Source organism: Sus scrofa, chromosome 3 (assembly GCF_054392235.1).
Source record: "Sus scrofa isolate SSC_HxYL_T2T_F1_AM1 chromosome 3, Sscrofa_HxYL_maternal_Yorkshire_Landrace_v2.0, whole genome shotgun sequence".
NCBI lineage: Eukaryota > Metazoa > Chordata > Mammalia > Artiodactyla > Suidae > Sus > Sus scrofa.
The window spans coordinates 105,712,194-105,737,487 of NC_139385.1; the positions used below are offsets into that span (position 1 = coordinate 105,712,194).

The following is a 25,294-nucleotide window of genomic DNA, read 5'->3' on the forward strand; positions in this document are numbered from 1 at the left end:
CAGAAAGAGTCCTACAGCAGTAAACCCAGCTGCTAACACTGACCACATCTGCTCTGTCTCGCCAACAATAACAGCAACATTAATAGCGGGCAATTAGGGCAACATGGCCTTTCACCCCTAAATACAGGAGGCCACTCTTTTCATCAACAGAGATGCCGAATTCAGGAAATGGAACATTTATTTCTATCCTGATACCAGCTCACATTCCGATCTGGCCGCCCGTCTCACGGGTGGCCTTTCTGGTAGTGTTCTCACGTCCGGATCCAACTCAAGATCACACCTGCGTGCAGGTGCCAAGTCTCGCGAGTCTCCTTTTGTTGGAAGAGCCCCACAGCCCTTCTCTGTGTCCAGGACACTGGCATTTTTGAGGATACCGGCAGCTGTTTCGTGGGAGAGCTCCGCGTGTGCTGGTAATCGTCCGCTCACACAAAGAGCTTCAGAGAATTCCTGGAACTGACTAGATCGGGTGGGTGGCTCGGCCACTTGACTCACAGGACGGGAGCTTGGGCTGTGGCCCCTCTGTAACCTCCTCTCTTCCTCTGCAGGTCCCCCAAGCCCCTCTGATAAGGATCCCCCACACTTCCTTCTCATCAGCCCTGTGTCCAGCCCAGACCTCACCCCTGACTCCTTCCAACTACGGAACTCTCCTCTGACCCTCTCCAGGAGTCTCCCCGCAACCTGAGGTCTCCACGCTTGGCATCCGCACTCAGGAGGCCTGTAGCTCCGAGTCACCAGGGGGCTGCTCAGGGAGGGGAGCGGCAAGGGGAAAACATGCTTTAGGAGTGGGTGATTCTATACCATCTGAAGCGGGGAGTTTGGTATGACCAAGCCAGAAATCTTGCCATCAGAAACTGGGGTCCTGTTCTGTGGGCTGTGGTCCCACCCCCTCCTGTACACTCACACCCTGGGGACAGCACTCAGGCTCAGGGGTAGCTAAACAGGAGTCACGGGGCTCCCCAAAGGCGGGGGTCAGGCCAGGGATGCTCTGAGTCCATGTCTCCTGCACCTGTGCATGCGCGTGCGCACACACGTGCGCACCCACACACACACCCCCACACACACACACTCCCCCTCCCCCCACTCTGAGGGCCATGCCTCAGCAGAGGCAAAGCGGGGTTCTAGCCAGACCCACCCTCTGGCTGCTCCCAGCATCTTCCCTCTCCTGCCTCTTCTCCCCTCTGCCAAAAGGGTCTCTTCCCAGCATCCCCTTCCCTCTGCAGAAGGGGCTGAACCCCTTCCATTGAGTTGGGATTCGGCTTCCTTTACTTCCCCATTAAAGACCTCAGATCCAAGGACTCGGCCCTCTTGAAGGAATAAAAAGGAACTGCTGAAACTTAAAACCCAGAGCCCGCTGGTCAGATTCAAACACGTCCACAGGTGGTCCTTCCAACCGCCCTCTGGACAAGAGCACTATCCCCTTCTCCAGGTCAGGGGCCAAGGCTCCCGAGGGTGATGGCTTCAGAGGCCTTTGGACTGTAGGTCCTGTCCTGCAGGCCTGAAGTACACTCCCAGAGAGGCTTCTAGAAGCCAAAATGCCTATAAGACCCAAGGATGTGACTCACCCTCTGGGTCATTTCAGCCCAGTGGTTGGGGTTCCTGGTGGCTGCCCTGCCAGACACAATAGGCAAGGGCTGCCCATCGCCCCAATGGACCTGGGACCTGCCCCAGGAAATGGTGCCGGGGATGCCAGGTGATGCCCAGAAGGGCACTGGTGCCAGCCTGGTAAGTAGGAGCTGGTCAGGCTCCAAAGGGTTAATGGAGAGGTACAGAGAGGGAAAGTGCCAGAGAAATCCCCCTCCTTCCTGATGAAATCCACCCACACGGGCACCAACAGGAAGAGAGAAGAAATTCTAAGGAGAGCCTTGGCAGGAGCTATCTCACCGAAGAACACAAAACTCACTCTGTGCCAGGCCATGTACCTCCCTGCTCCTCCACCTCCGGCAACTTCTTCCCAGCTCTGGTCCCACCAGGCAGTGGCGGGGGGAGGATGGGAGACTGTCCCTGCCCTCAGAGAGGAGCTATGGAACTGGCAGCAGCAGCAGTACCTAGGACACGTATGAACGGAATCTGACCTAGACCTCTGGGCTGGGGGGAAAGGGGGCAGGGCAGGCAGCCCACAGGGGTAGGCCCCCTGCCAGGCACCTCCAGGACTGGGGACCCAGCCATGCAGCCTAGTCTCATGCAGGGGATGGTGGGCAGTGAGCTCTGGTTGGTCTGTCCTCCAAGTGCAGCAGCCCCCACCACCCCCACCAGGGCAGTCTGAGCTCCAGGCCCTGCCCACCGGGCCAGCTTCTCTCCAGCAGGTCCCAAGTCCTTTCCTGTGGCTCCCGCTCCTCACCAAGGCCTGTCTTTGTTCCCTTTGTCAACGTGGATGCCTTCTGGCTCCTTCAACTCAACTCGGGGACCCCTTCCTTCTGCCACTGACCCTGACTCATCTTGCCAGGGGAGGCTGGGCGCCCCCCTCATCCTCCCCCCACCCTGAACCCTGGACCCCACTGGCATCAGTCCTCAGGGCAAGGATGCATCTCACTCAACTCTCGCCTCCCAGCCCCAGCACAGGCCCACACAGGGCACTTACAAGTGACATTCGAGAGAGAGAAAGATTTCTGGGCCTGGTGTGGCAACTTCCTCCTGTTGCCCTAGACCTTGACCTTGACCCAGAACAGTGTCTCTGAATATGCGTGCCTGGTGGGAGGGAGGCGTGGATTTCCAGCACGGGGCTGGGCAAGCACTGGGTCACAGAAGTGGGGATCCCAGGAACATCTCCTCTGCCTGGGGACAGCCCCTCCCGCAACAGGCAGACAGTGGGGAAGGCACCTTCTCAAGGGTCCTTGGGACTTGGCACTTGTGCCAAGAGGAAAGCGCGGGTCCCCAAAGGACAACCAAAAGCAGAAGTTTGCTGAGAGGTTGCCATGGTTTTGGGGCAGGGCTGCGGTGAACCACTTTAGCATTTGCAGGGCAGCTGGGCAGCGGGTGTGTGTGTGTAGCCATGGCAACGGGGTGGAGGGGGAGAAGGGGCAGAAAAAAGCAACGGGGCCGTCCACGCGGTAGGAATTCATGTGCAGCTCAGGAGCCAGAGCAGCCTTCAGACTCTCTGGGGACTTCAAGCCCCTGCCCAGGGTGCCCTGGCTGTGCCCCTCCCTCCTCTGCTGGGCTCACCCCCCTTAGGCTGCTTAATACCTCCAGCCCCATCAGCAGCCTGCCTTGAACCAGTCTCAGCCACACTCTTTCTATTCCACCACTGCAGTGTCTTCACAAGGAAATCTTCCAGATCAAGTGCAGTGACAGACATAAATTACACAGACGCTACATGTTCTTAACACCAGACTCCTGACTCGCCTTGGAAGGAGGGCAGGTTGTCGTCCTACACTTTCCCCTGCAAAACCCCCCACTTCCTACTGCTGGGGGTGCACTTAATCCCAAGCAGGGCTCAGCAGCTGTCTCTGTCCCTAGTCTTGGGCTCTCTGCTGTCCTCCCAGGGGCAGCCTCCCCATACTGAGGGACATTTGCCCCAGGCCTCTGGCCAGCCAGGAAAGGAAAAGCCAAAGAAAAGCCAAACACGCTCCGCCTCATCCCCCCACGATTCAGCATGACCCATTGTCTTCGGGCCTCTCCATCCATGAAGCAAACATGAGGCCTCGAGAAAACACCCACAAGGAACACCTCCATTCCCTAAAGCCGGCCAGCCCATGTGAAACTCCTCAGGCAGGGTGGTTCTGGCTCAAATAGCCATTCCTTATGCGTGTGCCATGCGTTTTAGGAGCTGAGTTACCACGGCCGGCATCTCGTCTGGCCTCACAGTAACCCCACAGAGGGGCGGGATGAAATCACGGATGCCCCTTTTGCAGATGGGGAAACTGAGCCCCAGGGGATGAACACACTTGTGCAAGGTCCCCGGGAATTAAGACTGAACCCTCCGGCGGCCAGTCCAGGGCAGCTTCCGCTGCCCTGAGTACCTGCAGCCTCCTGGGCCTCCTCTGCCAGCCCCGGTTCTGACAACGCTGGCTGCAGGGCCCTGGACGGCACTGACCTTCACTTTGCCCAGCCTCGTCTCTCCTCTCTGATCCTGCAAACAAACAGGGTAGGAGGAGGGAACCAACTTGCGGAGCACTTTCTAAGTGGTATCTCATAATACAACGACCAGCTCCTGTTCTATTGTCCGATTTTATAGATGAGAAAACCGAGGCCCAGACAGACCAGGGAGGCTCCCTGAGGCATACAAACAGGGGGTTCAGGACCCTGACTAGAACACAGACATTCTGACTTCACTCTGGCTCTTCCCTTGCCTCTAAGTGCCTCCGTTCATGCCACCAGAGGCCTGGGATGGCTCTGCCTAGGGAAGCACCAAAGCAAAACATAAGGCTGGGCTTTCTCATTCAGGCACCAGATGCTGCTTCTCTGCGGAGAACAAGCCCCTTGGACATGTGTCCAGGGCTCTGCTCAGCCCTGTCCTTGGAGACTGCCTCTGATCTGGTCAAGAACCAGCCTCAGGGTCTGCCACTCACCCCCCAACAACCATCACCCCAGGAAGAAGCCTCCTGGCGGCATCTGGCATGGGGCTTGCCCCTCCCTGGAGGATGCTGTCAGAGCCTGCCCGTGCTGTCACTTGTCCCCCACCAGCAGACATAATTATCACCAGATCTCCAGCTGCCAGTCTACAGAGCCAAGAAATAACATGCTGTGATGTGTCCCACCCTCCCAGGGTCCCTGGCCAGCCCCATGCCAGGCCCTGCTCCCCTGTGCCTTGGGCTCCTGAAGCAGAAATCATCCCACCAGTGAGGGCACAAGGCTCTCCCACCTCTACTGTCCCCAGTGACCTGAGCTGGCAGCGCTAACTGACCCTTTTCCTTTGCAGCACAGCAGGGCCTCATGTTAGAGCAAACCGGGTGCCAGAAGCTAGAACAACCTGTGCTCATCCGCCAAGTCCCAAATGGAATCAAGCCCAGGAAGCTTTTTTTTTTTTTTTTTTTTTTTTAAATCAAATGGCATCCTCAAACCAATTTTCCTCCCAACCAGACCTGAACCCAAATGTTTTCTAAAATGACTGAGTCATGGAGTTCCTGTCGTGGCGCAGCGGAAACAAATCCGACTAGGAATGAGGTTTGGTCCCTGGCCTCATTCAGTGGGCTAAGGATCTGGCGTTGCCATGAGCTATGGTGTAGGTCGCAGACGCGGCTTGGATCTGGTGTTGCTGTGGTTGTGGTGTAGGCCGGCAGCTGTAGCTCCAATTAGACCCCTGGCCTGGGAACCTCCATGTGCCGCAGATGCAATCCTAAAAAGACAAAAGACAAATAAAATGACTGAGTCAGAACCAAGTATTTAACAGGATGAAATGAATACGCACTGAACATCCACAATGTACCAGGCATTTTCACATTCATTTCCTTATGCCAGCCACCCCATCACTGCAAGAGAGACCTGATTCAGGAGAGACCCTATTTGCTCCATTTTACCGATGAGAAAGCTGAGGATCAGGGAGGTAAGGAACGTGCCCAGGCTAGACAGGTTGTGAATGGCCAAGTCAAGATTCAAATCACTGGATGCCTGCCCTTGGCCTTGGAGGTCAGTCTGTTAATCTGCAGGATGCCAAGGCCCAGAGGCTCACCACCCACCCAGCCTCACTCGAGCTGAGCCTTGGTGTCCTTTCAGTTGCCAAGCACCAGCACTAACTTCTCCTCTGGCTAATGAAACAAGGCCCCAAGGATTCAGTTTGTTGTAGCACCTATTTTTTATGCCTTAGATCAAGATTTCAGATAGGAGTTCCCCAGTGGTCTAGTGGTTATGATCAGGTGCTTTCACCACTGTGGCCCAGGTTCAATCCCTGGTCTGGGACCTAAGACCCCACATCAAGCCCAGCACACTATGGTCATAAAATGAAGAATAAAAATAAATTTAAAAAATAAGGAGTTCCTGTCATGGCTCAGTGCAAACGAATCTGATTAGCATTCATGAGGACACAGGTTTGATCCCTGGCCTCTCTAAGGGGGTTAATGATCCAGTGTTGCTGTGAGCTGTGATGTAGGTCACAGATGTGGCTCAGATCCGGCGTTGCTGTGGCTGTGGCACAGGCCAGCAGCTGCAACCCTGATTTGACTCCTAGCCTGGGACTTGGATATGCTGCAGGTGCGGCCCTAAAAGACAAAAAAAAAAAAAAAAAGAAAAGAAAAATTAGAAATGGCAGAATCCTGTACCTCCTGGCTACCCAACTGAGAAAATCAGGCTGATTTTGATACACGGTTCTTTTGAAAATGAAACTACGCATGTGGGTTTCATCAGGTTGAAATATTTCCTTCTGAGTTGGGGACCAAGAGTTCCTCCATGTCCCTAGACACACACACACTCCACTAGGTGGGGGGACATCTGGGACAAGGGCTATGATTTAGCTGTTTGTCATCGTATCTCCAGCGCCGAGCGGCTGGCAGACTGTCGCTGCTCAGACTAAACTGGATAGATGGGGAGATGTGTAGGTGGGTAGGCGGGTGGGCATTTTTACATGTCCTTTTGGTCCCCCAAACTCACAACTGGGTCCAAAAGACAAGTATCCTTTGGCCAGCAGTAACGCACGGCCTTTGCATTTCGGTGAAAGCATTTGCAGGGGCTTCTCTTTACCTCTTGAAAGACAAGGACTTCCCTGTTCATTCCAATCACACTGAGCACAAAACAAACGCTCTACCTACGTTAGGACCAGGTCCACACCCAGACCCCATGCACTTCTTCCCTTGAGTTCTACACCATAAAACAGGGGCTGACGCGCTCAGGAAACCCACAGACACCCTCTCCTGCAGCAGCTGCTCTGGAGACCCCGGAGGTGGAGAGCTGCGATGATTATGCCTCCTGCGCGGGTAGGGCTGGAACAGCTTTTCCTGCGGGATAATGAATTCTGCAAGGATTACGAGAACCCAAAGAGCAGCCAAGGCAGCCGCCTGCGTCTAGCCGCTTCTCCCTATCAGCTGCAGCCACATCCAACAGCATAAAAGGGAGATGAAGAAAACCCTGCTGGTACCCGGAGGCCAGGTGGAGCCTTGGGGGTCAGCTGAGGGGTCAGAGCCGGGGCCCAGGACGTTGGCAGGGGCGCCCACAGCTGATGGAGAATGTGACCTGCCAGGAAGGAGGGGGTAAAACCAGGGTAAATGACAAGTCAGAGGCAGTTTGGTCATTCTGATAAACTGCTCGGAGCCCCAGTGGCCAGATTTGGATCCCGGGCGGAAAGCCCTCAGCGGATGAGACATCAAGGCTATGCCCATTGCCAATATCCTCTCTCAAATACCTTAAGCTTCTGGATGCCTGACAGGCTGGGTGCAAGCAGGAAACCAACCAACCAGCTCCGGAAGAGAGCCTTCCACCACCAGCTACGGCATATGCAGCATCTGAGCGCTTCCTCTGCCTTGAGAGCCACATGGAATTCCCATGACACCCCCCTGGCCAGCAGGCCTAGACCCCCCACCCCACCCGCCGCAACATCGCCTGTGCAGGCCGGGTGGCCAGACACCTGCTGCTTGGAGGAGAACCACATATTTGGGAAAATTCACCTCGGCTCCAAGTGTGGGCCACCTTTGAGATACAGGGCACCTTGAGGGTTTGAGGGGGGCATGACTTTAATAGAAAAGCACGTGAACTCTGCTTCTGGGCACCCAGATCAAACAGCAGCCACAGAAAATGCTTGCGGGAGTTTCCACTGTGGCTCAGTAGTAACGAACCCAGCTAGCATCTGTGAGGATGCGGGTTCAATCCCTGGCCTCACTCAGATTGCTGTGAGCTACGGTGTAAGTCACAGACAAGGCTCAGATCCCACGTGGCTATGGCTGTGGTGTAGACCGGCGGCTGCAGCTCTGATTGGACCCCTAGCCTGGGAAGCTCCATATGCCACACATGTGGCCCTAAGAAGAAAAAGAAAAAAGAAAATGCTTGCGGGGACAGAGCCCATCCTCACATGGACAGCCATATCCTTGTTTACAGAGAACCCCCCCAACCCCTAAAACCCTTCCTCACTTGATCCTCGAAGTTACCCAGATCTGATCCGAACATTGCCTTCCTCTTCATCTTGGCCAGATCTGATCTTGGCCCTTCTACAGATGAGAAAACTAAGAATCAAAGCAGTCAGTGAATCACAGATGTGATCTGAACCGCGGCTTCGAGGAGTATTAGCATGTGACCTTGACCAAGGCATGTGCCTGTCCTGCCCCTTACTTTCCTCATCTGTAAGGTGGGGATATATTAGTATGAGACCGAAGCAAGTGAAACTATTCTTTTTCATATAGCTCAGCCTGATGCCTAACTCTATGAGATAATCAGCGTGGCAAAGAAAGGACCTAAGAACTATTTCCATCTTCCCCGTTTTACTTCAAACCTGCGCACTACACTGTAACCCTCAGCACAGGAAGGTGACAATAACGATCTGTGTTTCCCAGGATAGGCGGCTTCGGCACAGTCTGACCTGATGGCTGAGGTGTGTGTAGGCGACAGGTTGGGTAGGTCTGGGTCTATCGCTGAGGTGCCATAATTTAAAACTGGGGTCAGGGAGTTCCCATCATGGCTCAGTGGTTAACGAACTGACTAGGAACCATGAGGTTGCAGGTTCGATCCCTGGCCTTGCTCAGTGGGTTAAGGATCTGGCGTTGCCAAGAGCTGTGGTGTAGGTCACAGAGGCGGCTTGGATTCCGTGTTGCTGTGGCTGTGGCGTAGGCCAGGGGCTACAGCTCTGATTAGACCCCTAGCCTGGGAACCTCCATATACTGCAAGAGCGGCCCAAGAAATGGCAAAAAGACAAATAATAATAATAATAATAAAACCGGGGTCAGACTGTAAAACCCACAGTTCTTCCATGAAAGTCAGATCAGGCATTTGGTAGCTTTATCTCCACATCAGCCTAACCAGCTAGATGTCCCCAGCCAGGAGCAGCCACCTACCCCCACATAAGCAGGTACTCTGCAAACCTTTCAGGACCACAATGCCAGGTTGCCCTTGGGAAACAAATACCCACGCCCTTCACGAATGGACCCCACCTGGCTGGGAAAGGAAACATTCTCCTGCCCCCCACCAGGCCAGCGCCCCTCTTCCTGCCTATTCGCTGCACCAGAAGCAACCTACTGACCAAAGTTGTCTAAACAAACCCTGGCATCACACAGTCCCAGGTGTCCAAAGGGACATTTTCTGGCTGTTCCAAGACTTTTTTTTTTTTTTTTTTTTGGTCCTTTTAGGGCCACACCCACAGCTTATGGAAGTTCCCAGGCTAGGGGTTGAATCAGAGCTATAGCCACTGACCTACACCACAGCCACAGCAACACCAGATCTGGGCTGCGTCTGCGACCTGTGCCACAGCTCACGGCAACACTGGATCCTTAACCCATGGAGCAAGACCAGGATACGAACCTGCATTCTCACAGATACTAGTCAGGTTCATTACTACTGAGCCACAATGGGAACTCCTGGAGAGATTCATAAACTCCACTTTCACACACTACTCTCAGATGCATCTGTTTTTTTTTGGGGGGGAGGGGGGCTGCCTCTGCAGCAGCCTGCTGTGGGCTCTCAGTCTCCAGACCAGGAATTGAACCTAGGCTGCATCACTGAACATGCCAAATCCTGACCACTAGACCACCGGGGAACTCCCTCAGATGCATCATTTAAAAAAAAACTACTTCTCAATCTGGGAGGCCCTCAGCACATCATCTCTGAGGGGCCCTCAGTCAGAGGACACGTGGCTTGCTGCTCGTGCCCACCCTTCCTCCAGCTCCCCTAGACCCCCCCCATCCTTCATTTCGCCACCTCCTGGACCGTCCAACCCGCTGCCCTGGCCCCCGCCGAGCCTCCAAGGCACACGCACGCCTGTGTGTGTGCTAGGGGCAGGAGAGGTGGGTCTGGGGAAAAAAATCGAGAGAGCATTTCCCGTGTGCTCTGTCCAGCACATCTCACGCCCTGTGCCTTATTTTTCCACAGCACTCAGACACTGAACGCCTGGTTAAGTGAGTGGTGAATCCATTTATTGCCCACCTCCCTCGCTAGAATGGGAAGCTCCACGAGGACAGGGAGTTTCCTCCGTTTTGGGTGCTGTCGCTTCTCTGGCATCTAGAACAGGGCCTGGCACAGAGGAGATGATACTCCACATTAAGAGTGGCATGCATGCGGGCACTCCCTGCACGGGCCCCTTACCTTTGCTGGTTACTATCGTCTTAGTGGCGAAGGGCTGAGGTCCCAGGGCCTCAACCAGAGTGGCAGGGCTAGAACCTGAATCCAGGCCTCCTGCCTTGAAAGCACACGCTCCTTCCACGCCCTCCCATCCTCACAGCCCCAGCACAGAGCTGTCCATGCAACATTCTGCTGACCTGCTGATAATACCTTTGGTAATTCCAGAGGCAGGACGTGGGCACTTGGAGCTCAGGGCCTACTCATTTGGGGACAGGACCCAGGCCCCCGAATGAAGCCCACAACACCCAGACCTAAATCTCATGAGTGAGGCCCATCCCCCGAAGTGGGGAGCAGGTCCAAGAAGACCGTTTCAGGGTCATGCCCAAGGTGGGGGGCGGGGGCCAGGACCTGATGGCCTGTGTCCGAGGCCCGTGCCCTGCGGGAGCAGAGGCCTAGGAGGAGCCCCGGGAGCTTACCATGGACTCGCTGATGAGCAGCAGCAGGAGGGCCTCCTCAATGTTATCCTTGGGGCAGTAGAGGCTGGAAGACACAAATGGCAGCCTGGCTCTAGCACAGCAGGCCCGCCGCATAGGCCCTGCTGCCCCGGAGTCAGCTGGTAAGGCGACCTTCTCCTGCATAATTCACAGGCACCGGATCCCACCTGCAGCTCTTTATCATGCCCCAGAGTTATGGGTCCAAAAGGCTGCAGCGGGCAAGGGCTGGAAATACTGTGATGCTCTTGGCGAGGACAGGGGAGGTCCCTTCCAGCTCCCAGCTCTGCAGGAAACAGCGGGGCTTGTGCTGGGCTGGTCACAGGCCCCACCTTCAGTTACTGGCACAAACAAGAGAGACTGTGCATTAAGCCTATGAGGAAGGTAGGCAGGTACCACCCCTCCTCAAATAATCTGTTTGGCCTTTGGATGCCTTATAGGATCCTTCCCCACCTCACCCTGAGATCTGCCTTCTCTAGTCTCTTTAGCTCCTGCTGATTCAGAAGGGCCTGCCTGGCAGTGAGCTGGACAATAGCTGGAGGACAGCATGGGGCAGAGACAGAGGCCACCAGTGGGGACCAAACCCTGGGTACGGTGGCATGAGCCTGCCGTGGTCCCCAGAGCAGGCAGGGCTTACTTGTCTCCTTCGTAGAGGTGAGGTTTCCGCAGGGCCTGTGTGATGAAGGAATTCTCCTCTTTGCTCATGAACTCGGGCAGCGGGTGCGACAGGGGGCTCCAGTAGCACTCCTCACTCAGGGAGTGCAGCAGGACCCCTGCCAGATGCTTGGCCGCCATCTACAGAGAGGGTGGAACTCAGGTGCAGGCACAGGCTGGCTCCTGCCCAGCGTGCCCCCCCCCCCGGCCAGGTCTGCCCCCTTGCAAGGTGCTGCCCCTCCTGGAGGCCCACTACCCCACCCCTAAGGAGCCCCCTGGCAGCTCTGTGTCTCCAGCACTGAGCTGCCCCACCCCTTCCACTGGCTTTTGACAGCTCCTACTTCATCTTTGGCCCTCTCACTTCTAAATCCTAGAGGGAGGAGTGGCGATGGCTCTGATTTGGGATGAATAAAAGCCTAAGAAGGCAGGCCCGAATGGGGGCAAGAAAGCGAGCCAAAGTTATTTATTAAAACTGTAAACCAATTCCTAAGAATTAGAGGAGGTTTCAGCTCCGATCTAATGCAAGGGACTGTGCACAGTGCTGTGCTAAGAAGGATGCTGAGGGTGTGTCCCAGGATCGGGGGAGAGGAATGCGGAGATTGATTAGCAATGTCTGCCATGACTGTAAGAGTCAGAGGAGAAGCATGCATGCGAGGCACCATCCTCCCTGATTCAGGGGCTGCCTGCTAGGGCTTCAGCTGCTTCCCACTGAAATCAGCCCTGGATAAACCAGCCACAGCCAGCACCCGGCCCTGTTACCACTTTGAAGTTCTGAGTTGCTTTGGTCTCCACAGTGCGCAGGACCTCCCGGAGCTCTCTCATGCCTTTCACGATGTTCCTAGTGAGAAGACAGCAGAAGCAGAGTCATTACCAGCCTAGTTCCTGCAAAGACAGCCTCATCAAACCTGCAGACACAGGAAGCCTGTTTGTTGGAGCGTTATTTAAAAACATCCGATAATTGGCATGAAAGGTCAGAATTGTAACACCTGGAGCCTAGAGACCCAGGACACCATCAATCAAAGAACAGAAAGGGGGTTGCCTTCGTGGCGCAAGGGAAACGAATCAGACCAGTATCCATAAGGATGCGGGTTCGATCCCTGGCTTCACTCAGTGGATCAAGGATCCGGCATTGAGGTGAGCTGTGGTGTGGATCGCAGACACGCCTCGGATCCCGTGTCGCTGTGGCTGTGGCGTAGGTTGGCAGCTGTAGCTCCAATTCGACCCGTAGCCTGGGAACTTCCATATGCCTCAGGTGCAGCCCTAAAAAGCAAAAAAAAAAAAAAAAAAAAGTAACAAAAAGAGAGAGTAGAAAAGATCCTTCTCCCCCTGGTCCTCCAGAAACTCAGGCTTCCAGTTCACCAGCAGGAAGGGACCACGATCGAGTATTTCAAACAAGATGTTAACTTCGTCCAAGAGCTTGGGCTGGTGTCGGACTCTCTGATGTGAATCAGCCTCACATTCTCCACCTCCACCTGCCTACACTGGAATTCAGCCTCACCTCTCAGTCCCTCCCACCAGAGCCCTAGACTGGCCTGCGTCACCATGAGCCTACATGACAGTGACAGCTGGTCTCACCCCCTCCAATCCAGTCCTCTGGGCCTTAAAGGCCTTTTCCAGCTTTTGAAAGTACGATCCGTAGTGACAGACATGTGACAAGGCCACTCAGCGCACATGCACACATTGCTTAGAGGAAACTGCAGTTTCTTGACGCATTACTCACTCTACCACATGCAATGCATTCCAGCCTGATTTTTTCTATTTTATGTCTCTTCCTACTTCCCCATTCTAAACCTGCTAACGGCAGTCCACCGAACAGATCTTGCAACCTACTCAAGGGTGTGGCCTGAGTTTGAAAAACTGCTCCCTGTGTCCCTTAAGGGCTTTATTTGACCTGCACAAGTCAGCTTGTTCCTCCCCATGCTGGCCTTAGCTCGGTGCCCCCAGGCTCACAGAGCCCAGTCTAGACCCTCCGCACGGCCTCTCAGGGTATTGGGTCTGCTCCTTGCCTCTCTCCCATCTCATACCACTCAACTTTTTCTTTTCTTTCTTCTTTTTTATTTAAATATATGATTGCACCTGTGGCATATGGAAGTTTCCAGGCTAAGGGTCGAATCAGAGCTGCAGCTACCAGCTTACGACACTGCCACAGCAACACCATATCCAAGCTGCGTCTGCGACCTACACCACAGCTCACGACAACACCGGATCCTTAACCCACTGAGCAAGGCCAGGGATCGAACCCCCAACCTCATGGATACTAGTCAGGTTTGTTACCACTAAGCCACAATGGAAACTCCCCACTCAATCCTTTCTGAACAACCCTCCACAGTTCCCTATGTCAAGCTTTGGCACAGGCTTCCCTTACTGCCTTAAAGAACCCTGCCCCTTTCATCCTTAAAAATATCACTTCCTTCTTGCAGCCTTCCCAGGCCCTCCCCATGGCTACTCCTCCGGACTGCATAGCTCCTGTCCGGTGTTAATCCCCTTTTGAAGCAAGCCTGGCATAGCCGTCATTTTTCCATTTACAAGCTGACCCTTTCACACTGAGCATCCCCAGAGGGCAGGGCTCCTGCCTGCTCCTAAAGCTCAGCTCATGTCTGAGGATGGCCCCTTCTCACTTGTTTGGGGTATTCCCAGGATCACAGCTGGCAGGGGAAAGCAGAGGCTGCCAGGCCGGCAAATTTAGAAGTGGAAGATCATGGAGGGTGAGAAGCCAAAGGGGGCGGCCAGGAAAGTCACGTGCGCCTCTCCTGCAACTTTCATGCGGGAAACCAATTCCTGGGAGCTTTGGCGCTTGGAGCTACAAAGGGATAGGAGGTCAATGCTCTGCCTTCTGGGAAGTCTCTGCTTTCAGACCAGCAAGCCCCAAATGTGCAAACGTGCAACATGATAAACTCAGACCCGTTTGTAAGGCTGAGGAGGAGGCAGAGACCTGTGAGATACAGTCAGAGTCCCAACAATCGTCCCTGGTCTGCCTAGAGCTTCTGAAGGACCAAGAGGGACAGGAAGCACAGGGCACCATGGGCCCTAAGAGACAGCTCCTGTCTGGGTGCTGCCACTGAGGGCAGGGGGCCCTGGGGCAGTCCCTCAGGGCCAGAGGAGGCTGGAGCAACCCAGACCTGGGGGTGATTTTCCACCCTGTGTGCTCCCTGCCAGCCTGTATCCTGGCCGCCTGGCCCAGGCTGCTACCAGGAAGCCTGAGCCAAAAGGGACTGCAGTTCCTTCTTCCCACTGCAAGGCAAGGACTGTCCTCCCTTTATACCTTTATTTTTTTATTTATTCTTTTTTTTGTTTTTTTTTTTGTCTTTTTGCCTTTTCTTGGGCCGCTCCCACGGCATATGGAGGTTCCCAGGTGAAGGGTCGAATCGGAGCTGTAGCCACCAGCCTATGCCAGAGCCACAGCAACGCAGGATCCAGGCCACATCTGCGACTCACACCACAGCTCACGGCAACGCCGGATCCTTAACCCACTGAGCAAGGCCAGCGATCAAACCTGCAACCTCATGGTTCCTAATAGGATTCATTAACCACTGCGCCACTACTCCCCTCTCTGCCTTTAGTTTCTACATCATCCACATTCAAAGAGCGCTCCCAGACCAGGTTGGCATGGGTGTCACCTGGGGGCTTGGGAGACATGCAGACTCCCAGGGACCCTGCCTCCCCCAACAAGCACTCTTTAGGAATGAGAACTGCAACTTAACAAGATCCTGCGCCCCCAACGTTGTACATTTTCACTCGTTTCAAAATCTATAATCACCCTTATATATCTTTTCGGTAAGCCCCAATTTATTATTTACTTATTTATTTATTTAGGTGTACGCTTTTTTAGGGCTGCACCCTCAGCATATGGAGGTTCCCAGGCTGAGGGTTGAATCAGAGCTACCTCTGCCGGCCTACACCACAGCCACAGCAACACGGGACCGGAGCCGCATCTGCAACCTACAGCATAGCTCATGGCAATGCCTTAGCTTAACCCACTGAGCGAGGCCAGGGATCGAACCCGCATCCTCATGGATCCTAGTCACGTTTGTAACCTGTTGAGCCACAGCAGGAATGCTCCAATTTTTACTGAATGCAGGTAAAGAGAAAAACCAATATAGGTTCTGGTGGCCAGGGCCAGACAGGAGAGATCTGGAATCCCCGCTGGCACCAACCCATCCTGAGCTGTCAGGAATGACAGCGCGCCCCTCTGGGAAGTGGGAAACTAGCTGGGGTTTCTCCCACCAGCCTGAGTCATCCTGTCCCCAGGTCTACACTGCCAGTGCCAGGCAGAGATGGGGCTTTCCCGGCTTGAAAGGTCCCTTTGTTCTGGTTGCTCACGCTGACCTTTCTGAGCAAAGCTGCCACTTTTAACACTATCCCAACAGGGCCCTGGCCCAGAATCAGTCTGCATGTGGAGAAGCCAGGAGGCCAGGGATTCCAACTCAACTAAACCCCAGCTGGCCTGGAGCAGAGGGAGAGAGGAGATGGGCGAGAGGGGATGGGTGGAGAGAAACAGCCCATCTTAGGGGGGCCCACAGGTGGGCCACGCGGGCTCCCCTGGTCCCCTCCTTGGTCAGCAGCAGGCAAGGGGGCAGATTTTCCAAAGCACTTCATTCATCTCATCCAGTCTTTGCAACCACCAGCGTCACACTCCTGGGTACCAACGCAATGCCTGGAACGTAAAAGGCACTTAAGAAATCATCATGGGAGGTCCTGCTGTGGCTCAGCGGTTAACGAATCTGCCTAGCATCCATGAGGACACAGGTTTGATCCCTGACCTTGCTCAGTGGGTTAAGGATCTGGCATTGCTGTGGCTATGATGTAGGCTGGCAGGTATAGCTTTGATTAGACTCCTAGCCTGGGAATCTCCATATGCTGTGGGTGTGGCCCTAAAAAAAAAAAAAAAAGAAAGAAAGAAAGACATCATCATGGAATAAACAAACCCTCATTTTCCAGTGGGAAAATCCGAGCCTGCAAGATGCTGCCTTCTCCGGCCATCACTCACCCAAGGGGAGAGGTGCCCTCCCCACAGGCACCAAGGGGCTCAGAGTTTACTCCCTTTTAACTAACCAGACCCTCAAGAAAGACAGTGTGTGTTTTCCAACCTGGCACAGTTACCCCTTCCTTTCCTGGCCATTTGACCTCCAGGATCCCACTGACTTAGCCTTTACAAAGTGCCTACTGTATACCAAGAGCCTGGATACTGTATACCAAGTGTCCTGTTCTCAGCAGGCTTTCAATTAATTCAGGGGGAATGAATTAAGAGACCAAACGAGTGAATGAATAGCTCATTCACAGCCCTGCACAGTCTATAAAATTAGCCATGCTCTTGATTTATCCAAGAGCTTGGTAAAATGTTTTGCATACAGTAGGTGCACAACCAATGTTTTGTGGAATGCGGGATTTGGTTGCATTTGAAACAGAGAAGGAAAAAGTGTGTGGAATTTTTCATTGAATGGAACCTAAACAGACTCTGGCACGTACAACCCTGGCCAGAAGCCCCCATCTCAGGGCTGGCACTGCTCATTGTGTATGAGAGGTTTCCAGCCAAAGGCCCAGAAACGCACAGCCAGTTGGCAGATCCCAACGGCTGGAGGGCTGAGTCAGGAGACAAGCTCAGGTGAAGTTCAAACGGTTAGCAAGTTCGTCCCTCCTGCTACAGACCCGCATCATCAGTTCAAAACCTAAAGCTCTCCTCTTTACTCGCAGCCGCAGAAAGAGGCGGTGACATTTCTTTTGCAGGGCCCTGAGGACGTACAGGCAAGGGGACCTTTCTAGTGAGGTGGGGGCGGTACGGGCAATGAAGGCTGTGCATTGAGAGGCTAGAAGGATGCTTTCTTCGATGGGCCTCCAAAGTCTCCCTGTGCCCAAAGCCTGACAGGGACCACCAGACTCTCCTGGGCTTCGCTGCTGGGTGATTCTGGTCCCTGAATGCCCCTTCAAGCAGTCTGTCTCCTGCCCTCCCCCCGGTCCCCCCCCAACTGCTGATACTGGGTGGTTGCTGAGAATAAAAATTACTGCTGACTGAACACACCCCTCAGGGGGTCACACCCAACAGCAGGCTGGGCCGTCTAAGGTGCCCCCTCCACACACACACACACACAGCAGAAAGGAAAAGTGTTTTCATAAAGCTGCACACCCTGCCAAGCCCTGGGGAACTCCCTCAGAAAACACACACTCCCTTCTCTATTGTTTGGTTTTGGTACAATGAGCACCTACTGCTTTAGTAATTAAAAAAGAATTTTTATTTTTAAAGAACATGCACAAAACACACAGCCCACCTAGTTCAACACACTTGGCTCAAGCTCACTCCCGGCCCTGAGCCAACCATGGGTTCTGCAGGTCCAGGGAGAAGCAAAGGGAAAAAACCACCCCAAAGACAGATGGCCCCTTGCCCGTTCTAGGGGAGAGAGCCAAGCCGGCTCAGGCTCACGTTCTTTTCTTGGGAAATGCCCGGAGCCTTGGTCCTAGGGAGGTCGGGTCACCAAGAGCTTTGCTGGCATTGCATCGCTGCCAGCCTCTCGTGCTGCGTCACCCCCACAGCTGCATCATGTGAAAGAGAACCAAGCCTCTCCTACAGCCAGGACCCTGAGCCCAGCTGCCACTGCCACCGCCCCCAACTCCCCCCACCCCTGTCTCCTCTCCCAACAGAAAGGTGCCTCCTCCAACAGACAGGTGCGGTAGCTGGCAACCGCAGAACTGCCTGGGGTGAGGCTCAACCAGAGTCCATGGCTGCCCTCTGGTGGCGGCGAGGGGAAGTGGGCCCCAGGTATCCCGGGTCCCTGCCTTTGGGGAGGGGCCTCCCAACTCCTGACGGTCAGGAAGTACTTGCAATCCCAGGTCAGTTAGGGACCCTGCCATCAGCCACAGAGCAAGCGGCAGGAGTTGTCTGAGGGAATGAACTACTGGATCAAGAGGACAAGGTCCTTGGAAAAAATGAATGTCCCTCAGACAGTGAATGAGTAAGTGGCAGCCAGGTCTCACTGAAGCCCAGAATTAAAGGAGCAGCAGTGCCTGGAGGCTGAGCAAACATCACCACATAGTGCAGGGCAGAACACCACACCCTTTAAATTATGTCAAACCTCAACTGCAGGGACCTTGGGAGCAGGCCCTGCTTGTGGCCATCTGGCCCCTGGGGCTGAGTGCCCCACACTCAGAAGGAGCTCCTCCGGCCCCTCTGGGGACTGGGTCCACCCCCTGCCCACGGGGGGAATGAGCTCAAGCCCTCAGACTCTAGCCCAGAAACAGGTCCCCCCATCTCCTCCTGTCCCTTAAGCCGTCAGGGACCTCTTCTACGGCCCAGCAACGCCCAAGCCCGGGGGTGGGAGGAGGCCCACTGCACCAGCCCCCAGGATGAACTGTCTCCTTAGATCCAGCCTGTCCCAGGCAGCAGCAGGACCCCACCTCTCTGCCCTCTCTTCCTCTGGCACAGAGCGCTGGCTCCTATGCAGTCAGCGCCCCACTGGGATGTGAGCCCCTTAAGGAAGGTTGGTCATCATCCTGCCCTGGGATGGGGCGGGGGCCTGGGACGTGAAGGGCTGGGCTCTTCCCACCCCACACACCCCCTCCAAATGCATGCACACACACACACACACACACACACACACACACGTGCTGGGCCATGAGCTCTCTGAACACAGAGAAGGGTTTCTGCCCCTTCCCAAACACCTCAAGAGCCCAGGTAAGAGAGGGTGAATTTAACCAGCAGAAGTGGCTCTGGAGCCCTTGAAAAGACTTCAGAGCTGCCCTAGCAAACGTGACCCATATCAAGTGTCTGCGGACCAATCTCACCCTGACCTCCTGCCTCTCGTACCTTGGGCTCAGACAGAGGTTCTCAGGTTGGGGTGATTTTACCCCTGGACCCCACCCTAGGACCTATCTCAATGGAGACATTTAGTTGTCACACTCAGGGCCGGGGGAATCTGCTAACTTCTAGGGGATAGAGGCCAGGGATGTCGTTAAAACCTACAATCTATAGGACAGGCCCCCACAATGAAGGGTATCAGCTCGAAATATCAACAGTGCTGAGGCTGAAAAATCCTGGGCTGGAGATCGTGGAAACGAAGCCAACTAGTAACCATGAGGTTGTGGGTTCGTCCCTGGCCTCGATCAGTGAGTTAAGGATCCTGCGTTGCCGTGAGTTGTGGTGTAGGTCACAGAGGAGTTTTGGATCCCACGTGGCTGTGGCTGTGGCGTAGGCTGGTGGTTGCAGCTCTGATTCACCCCCTAGCCTGGGAACTTCCATATGCCGCGGGTGTGGCCCTAAAAAAAAAAAAAAAATCCTGACTCTTTTTTTAAACTTCCTAACAACAACAAATGTGTAAGAAAAATACTGGAACCAGTGATTCACCTAGGAAGACATAACTATGACCTGAAGACCCTGCTACATAATTGCAAGAGCTCACTGGTGCAGACCTACCGTGGGTATGCTGGGTCCTGTGCTATGTAATGAGCCTGGCCTTGGGCTGTGGCATTGGACAGACCCAGTTTAGCGCTAGCTTTGCTGGCACCACCACCTGGTAGCCTTGGGACTTTTGGGCAAGGTGCTTAACCTCTTCGTCCGTGGAATGGGACTATTAGTTCCAACTTCATGGGATTCCATGTCATGGCATCAGCATTCTGCATGATATGCAATAAGGAGTCAACGAACATGAGCTACTATGAAAAAGAAAGGTGTAAAGAAACGATTTCAAGCCCAGCCAGGCAACCAAGGCTGCTCTATGTATGTCATGTCCCAGGACCACCTCCGGGCTGGATGTGTTCACAGGAAACCGAGAGAGGGGCTGAGTTGCTGCCATGTGCGTTGGGCAGTGCCACTCACACTCAGACTTTCAAATGTTTGGGCTGTGTGCTTGGAGATGATGAACCCATTTCCATCCTGCTTTATTTGGGAGGCGGGGCAGGGCTGGGCAGGGGAGTCAGCATCCTGGCTTGAAGGACCAAAATCTGTGCTTCAGGAGGAAAAGAGGACCAAGGGAGGGGGACGAAGGGACAGGGACAGAAAAGTAACTAAAGTTACTTGGGCTTTGGGGGAGGGGTGCTGGTCGGTTAATGCCTCAACCCACGATCAGTGCTTCTGCATCCACCCCCGCGCGCGCGCGCGCGCACACATACACACACACACACAGCCTGAGTGTACAATACAAAGAGACAGGGGAGGAAGCAGGCCCACTCTAGGAAGGAGCCTGCCTGGTTCCAGGAAGAGGACCCACCCTCTGCGAATGTGACTCAGGGTCCCCGAGAGGGGAGGAGGGCCCTGACTCAGCCCACCAGGATCGGCCCCACCACCAGGGCCATTCTCCCACACCCACAGGGGCCCAGACTGCCCTCTGACACCCCAAAATTGGAAATGGATGGGTTTCCAGGCCACTCAGAAATGAAGCTGGAATCCCGGGGGCGGGGGGGAAAGGTCGGGCAAATGACTCAAGCTCCTGTAGCCCCGTCCCCTCACTGGTGGACAGGGGTCACTCGACCTCCCTCACAGTGTCATACACAGAGCACATGGCCCAGCCTGGCACAAAGCAGGTGCCTAAGAACTGCTGGCTCTCTCCCTCCTTCCCTCCCGGCTATTCCTGACTTTCCCCTTAACCTCATCACACCTGCAGAGAGGTCGGTGTGGGGAAGGCAGCGGGCAGCCCTGGGGTGGAAGTGGGGGAACCCTGGCAGAGAGGGAGTTAATATGCTCTGCATTTCAGACTCAAGTGCTTTTCTTTTCTTTTTCTTTTCTTTTTTTTTGCTTTTTAGAGCAGCACCCACAGCACATGGAAGTTCTCAGGTTAGGGATCCCATCGGAGCTACAGCTGCCAGCCTACACCACAGCCACAGCAACTCAGGATCCGAGCTGTGTCTGCGGCCTACACCACAGCTCACAGCAACACCGGATCCTTAACCCACTGAGCAAGGCCAGGGATCGAACCTGAATCCTCATGGACATGAGTCAGGTTTGTTTCCACTGCACCACGACAGGAACTCCCAGAGTCAAGTGCTTTTCATTCCTTCCTACCCTCTGGACCCTCACACCCTGGGATGCAGGGCAAACGGACGCCCCGTTAGAGGTGGGGGTGAGGCCGTGGAGGAGGAACTCACTCGGGGTCACTACGCGGCCCTGACGGCCACCAACTCTTCAAACCGGAAGCAGGGACGGTGCATCCCAAGCAGGGGCATGCTGGGGGGAGGGGAGGATGGACAAACACCAGGCTGTGAGCATCTCGGGGGCGGCAGCAGGGTCTCCGCTGCAGGGTTTCTGCTGTGGGCAGTGCAGCCTGGTGGTTAATGGTCTCAGACCTGGAAGATTCTCTGTGCCTCGCTTTCCCATCTGTAAAATGGGGGTGTAATTTCCCATCTGTAAAATGGGGGTGTAATCACAGCACTGATCTCAGAGGGCTGCTGGGACGACTGAATACCTAAGCAAGCAAAGCCCTAAGTGCCTGGCCCAAATTCAGCACCTAAGAGGTGACACACATAAGTATAACAAATTATTTCGTTAAAGAACTGAATAAAGGGCACACAGAACACTAAAATGGGAACTGTCCCCTCCCCACAAGCTCTTCTCGATGGGGCTCCTGTACAGAGGAAGGACACTTCTTCTGCAAGAGGCCTTGGGAGAGAGAACTTCTTAAACGGAGAGCAGGTGTCAGCAACCTCTTTTCCGTAAGGGGCCAGGGAGCCAGTATTTTAGGGTTAGCCGTCCAGTCTCAACCCCAGCTACTCATCTCTGAGGGTGAGATGACCTAAATGAATGGGTGTAGCTATGTGCCAATAAAACTTTATTTGCAAACACGGGGCGACGACAGTCTCCAGCGAGAGGAAAGCAGCCGGTGGCAGGTGGCAGCTGCCTGGGTGGTAAACACAGGAACCAGTCCCCTGGGCTACCATCTCATGGAAACTCAAGTTCAGGAACCGAAAAAGAACAGAAAAGCTGGTGGCAGGGCCAGAGCAGAGGCAGCGTGCTTGCTGCCCAGGATCCTGGTGATGCCCCTTGCTACTGGTGGTCGGTCTGAGGCACCCAGGGCTCCTGGGCCAGGCCGACTGGCAGGTAAATCACCTTGGCACTATGGGCCTCCCAACCCTTGCGTCCCAAATGGGGACACCACCGCCACCCCCCCCCCGGCCTAGCACTTGAGAAACTAAAAAAAAAAAAAAAAAAAAAGGTATACATTTTTAAGCTTGAGCCAGCAGCCCACCCAGTTGTAGACCACCTCAAAAAAAAAATTACAAATAAATGATAATAATGCCTTCGATTTTCTAAGCAGCTGTGATGAATCAGGCGCTCTGGTGGGTGTTTATGCACGAGGGGAGGGCAGGGAGAGAGCATGTTTCCTGGCCGGGTCCCCCTCCCTGGTCGCACCATTTGGAGGACAAGACTCGTGCAGCATCCCCACCTCCTCTAACGTGAGCGCAGAGTGGAAAGAGAGAAACGGCACAGGCCTCCTTCAGGCTGGGGTCCAGCCGAGGCAAGGCTGCCTCCCCCCAGGCCCGCGCTCACCCCCGGCCATCTCAAGCCACCCCTGCCTCCTGGAAGTGGCCTCACCACGGCCTGCTTTGCCTTCTGGACAAGGACTCCACTTCCTTCTCTCCCGGGCGTCCCACTCCCTGAACGACAGGCTGTAGCTCTGGCAGGACAGGGATGCCCTCGGATGCAAAGCTGCTGGGCCAGATCCTGCAGTTCGGTCCAGCTGCTCCCCTCGGAGTCTCAGAGCAATGGTTCCTGAAGCTGGGTCACCCCCAAGACCCACCTCCGCAAGGGCTCCACGTCAAACTACGTCGAAAACTTCACGTGACTTTGCCTTCTCCCGAAAACGGACTATCTGCATTCAAGCTTCTCTGAGTTCCCATCCTCAAGGGTCTGAGACGTCTTTAACTCATCGTTTCCCAGACAATCCTAGCATCCTCAGCTTCATCCTCATTTCTCCAGCCCCACCCAGACTCCTAGCTCCAGGAATATCCCCACCCCCGAGCATCCCCTCCACCACGGGGCCCAGGCCAAAGATGCCTGTTCCAGCCCACAGCCCACCAAGTCCTAAGCCCACCTGCAGGTGTGGGCTTAGCTACCTCCCCCTGGATCCCGCAGAGAGCAGCTTCATGGGGAAGAGAGACAGATGAGCAGGAACATGAAAGAGGCACACAACCAAGCCCTGAGTAGGAAAAGCAACAGTACTCTAAGATACTACTTTGTTGTTGTTTAAAAAGAAAAAATGCACCTGCATGTGTGTACATAGAAAAACATGAAAAGACATACATCAAGGGAGTTTCCGTCATGGTGCAGTGGTTAAGGAATTGGACTAGGAACCATGAGGTTTGTGGGTTCGACCCCTGGCCTTGCTCAGTGGGTTAAGGATCTTATGTGGCCAGTAAGCTGTGGTGTAGGTCGCAGATGCGGCTCGGATCCTGCGCTGTCGTGGCTCTGGCGTAGGCCAGCGGCTACAGCTCCAACTAGACCCCTAGCCTGGGAACCTCCATACGCCTCTGGAAGCAGCCCTAGAAAAAGCAAAAAAAAAAAAGACATACATCAAGATGTCAATAGGAATTCTAGAGTACAGCAAATTTTTTTTTTTCTATAAAGGACCAGACAAGTTTTAGGCTTGGCGGCACAGAACTCTGCAGTTGCTGCTCTAAAGCAGCCATAGATACAGAGGCTACCTAAACGAATGGGCAAGCTGTGTTGCAATAAAACTTAATTCACAAAAGCAGGTGGCTCACTAGAAGGCCATAATTTGCCAGTTCATGATCTAAAGACTGAACATGTGATTTCTCTCTTTTTTTCTTCTGTTTTGGCCACACCATGGCATACAGAGTTCCCAGGCCAGGGATCAGATCTAAGCTGCCGTTTTGACCTAAGCTGCAGCAATGCCAGATCCTTAACCCGCTGTGCCAGGCCAGGGATTAAACCTGTGTCTCAGTGCTCCCAAGATGCCACTGATCCCATTGCACCACAGCAGGAACTGCGAATATGTGATTTTTAATATTCTCACTTTATATTTTAACATATTTCCCAAATTTTCTACCACAAGCATTATTATATTACTTAATACACTATGAGGGGTGAGGGAGGGATCATTATGTGCTTTTCAAGATGCAAACAACACTTAAAACACAAAAATTTAATCTCCCTAAGAAAAGTGCACATTGATAATGATGCTGAGATAGCACATTTCATGAATAAAGACTGATAAACATCAAAAAACTTGAGCAAAGTTGGGGGGTGGGTTTAAGAAGCAGCCTCTCTCACACCTCTTGGTGGCAAAGAAACTGAAACAATCCCTATAAGGTCCAAGTTGGCATCTCAACCCCCATGACTGAGGCTCACACCTTTTGACCCAGAACTTTCCTATCCAAAAATTCACCCTACAGACAGTCTCCCACTGAAATAATGCACAGGTTCTATTCTGGACTCTGGCATATGCTCAAAACAGACCAAGTCAGAGAGCAATGACCTATCTGTTCCTCGGTTGGGAACCAAGTGAACAAATTACAGGACATCTGTACGTAGGATTTTTTTTTTTTTTTTTTTTTTTTTTTTGCTTTTTGTCTCTTCAAGGGCCACACCTGCGGCATATGGAGGTTTCCGGGCTAGGGGTCCAATTGGAGCTGTAGCCGCTGGCCTATGCCAGAGCCACAGCAATGCGGGATCCGAGCTGCATCTGCAACCTACACCACAGCTCACGGCAACGCCGGATCCTTAACCCACTGAGCAAGGCCAGGGATCGAACCCGCAACCTCATGGTTCCTAGTCGGATTCGCTAACCACTGAGCCATGACGGGAACTCCTGTACACAGGATATTACACATATGATGCAGCACTGCAAAGAAATGGCAGCTCTGATATGGAAAATCTCCAAGAGATTTTTAAAATTTATTTCTACTTAGTTTTTTCAAGAGATACCTTTTAAATGAAAAAAGGCAAAGGAGAAAACATGTACTAAAAAAAGGAAGAAGATAATACATACATATAATTGTTTGCATACACTGCTAATTATCTTGGAATAATATAGGAGCCGAGAAGCGCTGTCTACAAAGGAACCAGGAGGCAGCAGGTGGAGAGG

General features: G+C 53.8%; 1 protein-coding gene across 4 annotated transcripts in view; it reads right to left on the reverse strand.

The window, feature by feature from the left end:
* TTC7A (tetratricopeptide repeat domain 7A) overlaps positions 1–25,294 on the reverse strand; it is a 134,905-nt gene that overhangs the window by 66,952 nt on the left and 42,659 nt on the right. For all 4 annotated transcript variants that reach the window (XM_085019367.1, XM_021087552.2, XM_085019368.1 and 1 more), the window contains 3 exons: positions 12,030–12,108; positions 11,254–11,411; positions 10,602–10,665 (listed from right to left, as the gene is read on the reverse strand). In XM_085019367.1, the coding sequence (XP_084875493.1) occupies positions 10,602–10,665; positions 11,254–11,411; positions 12,030–12,108 (301 nt within the window). The remainder of the gene's footprint in view (positions 1–10,601; positions 10,666–11,253; positions 11,412–12,029; positions 12,109–25,294) is intronic.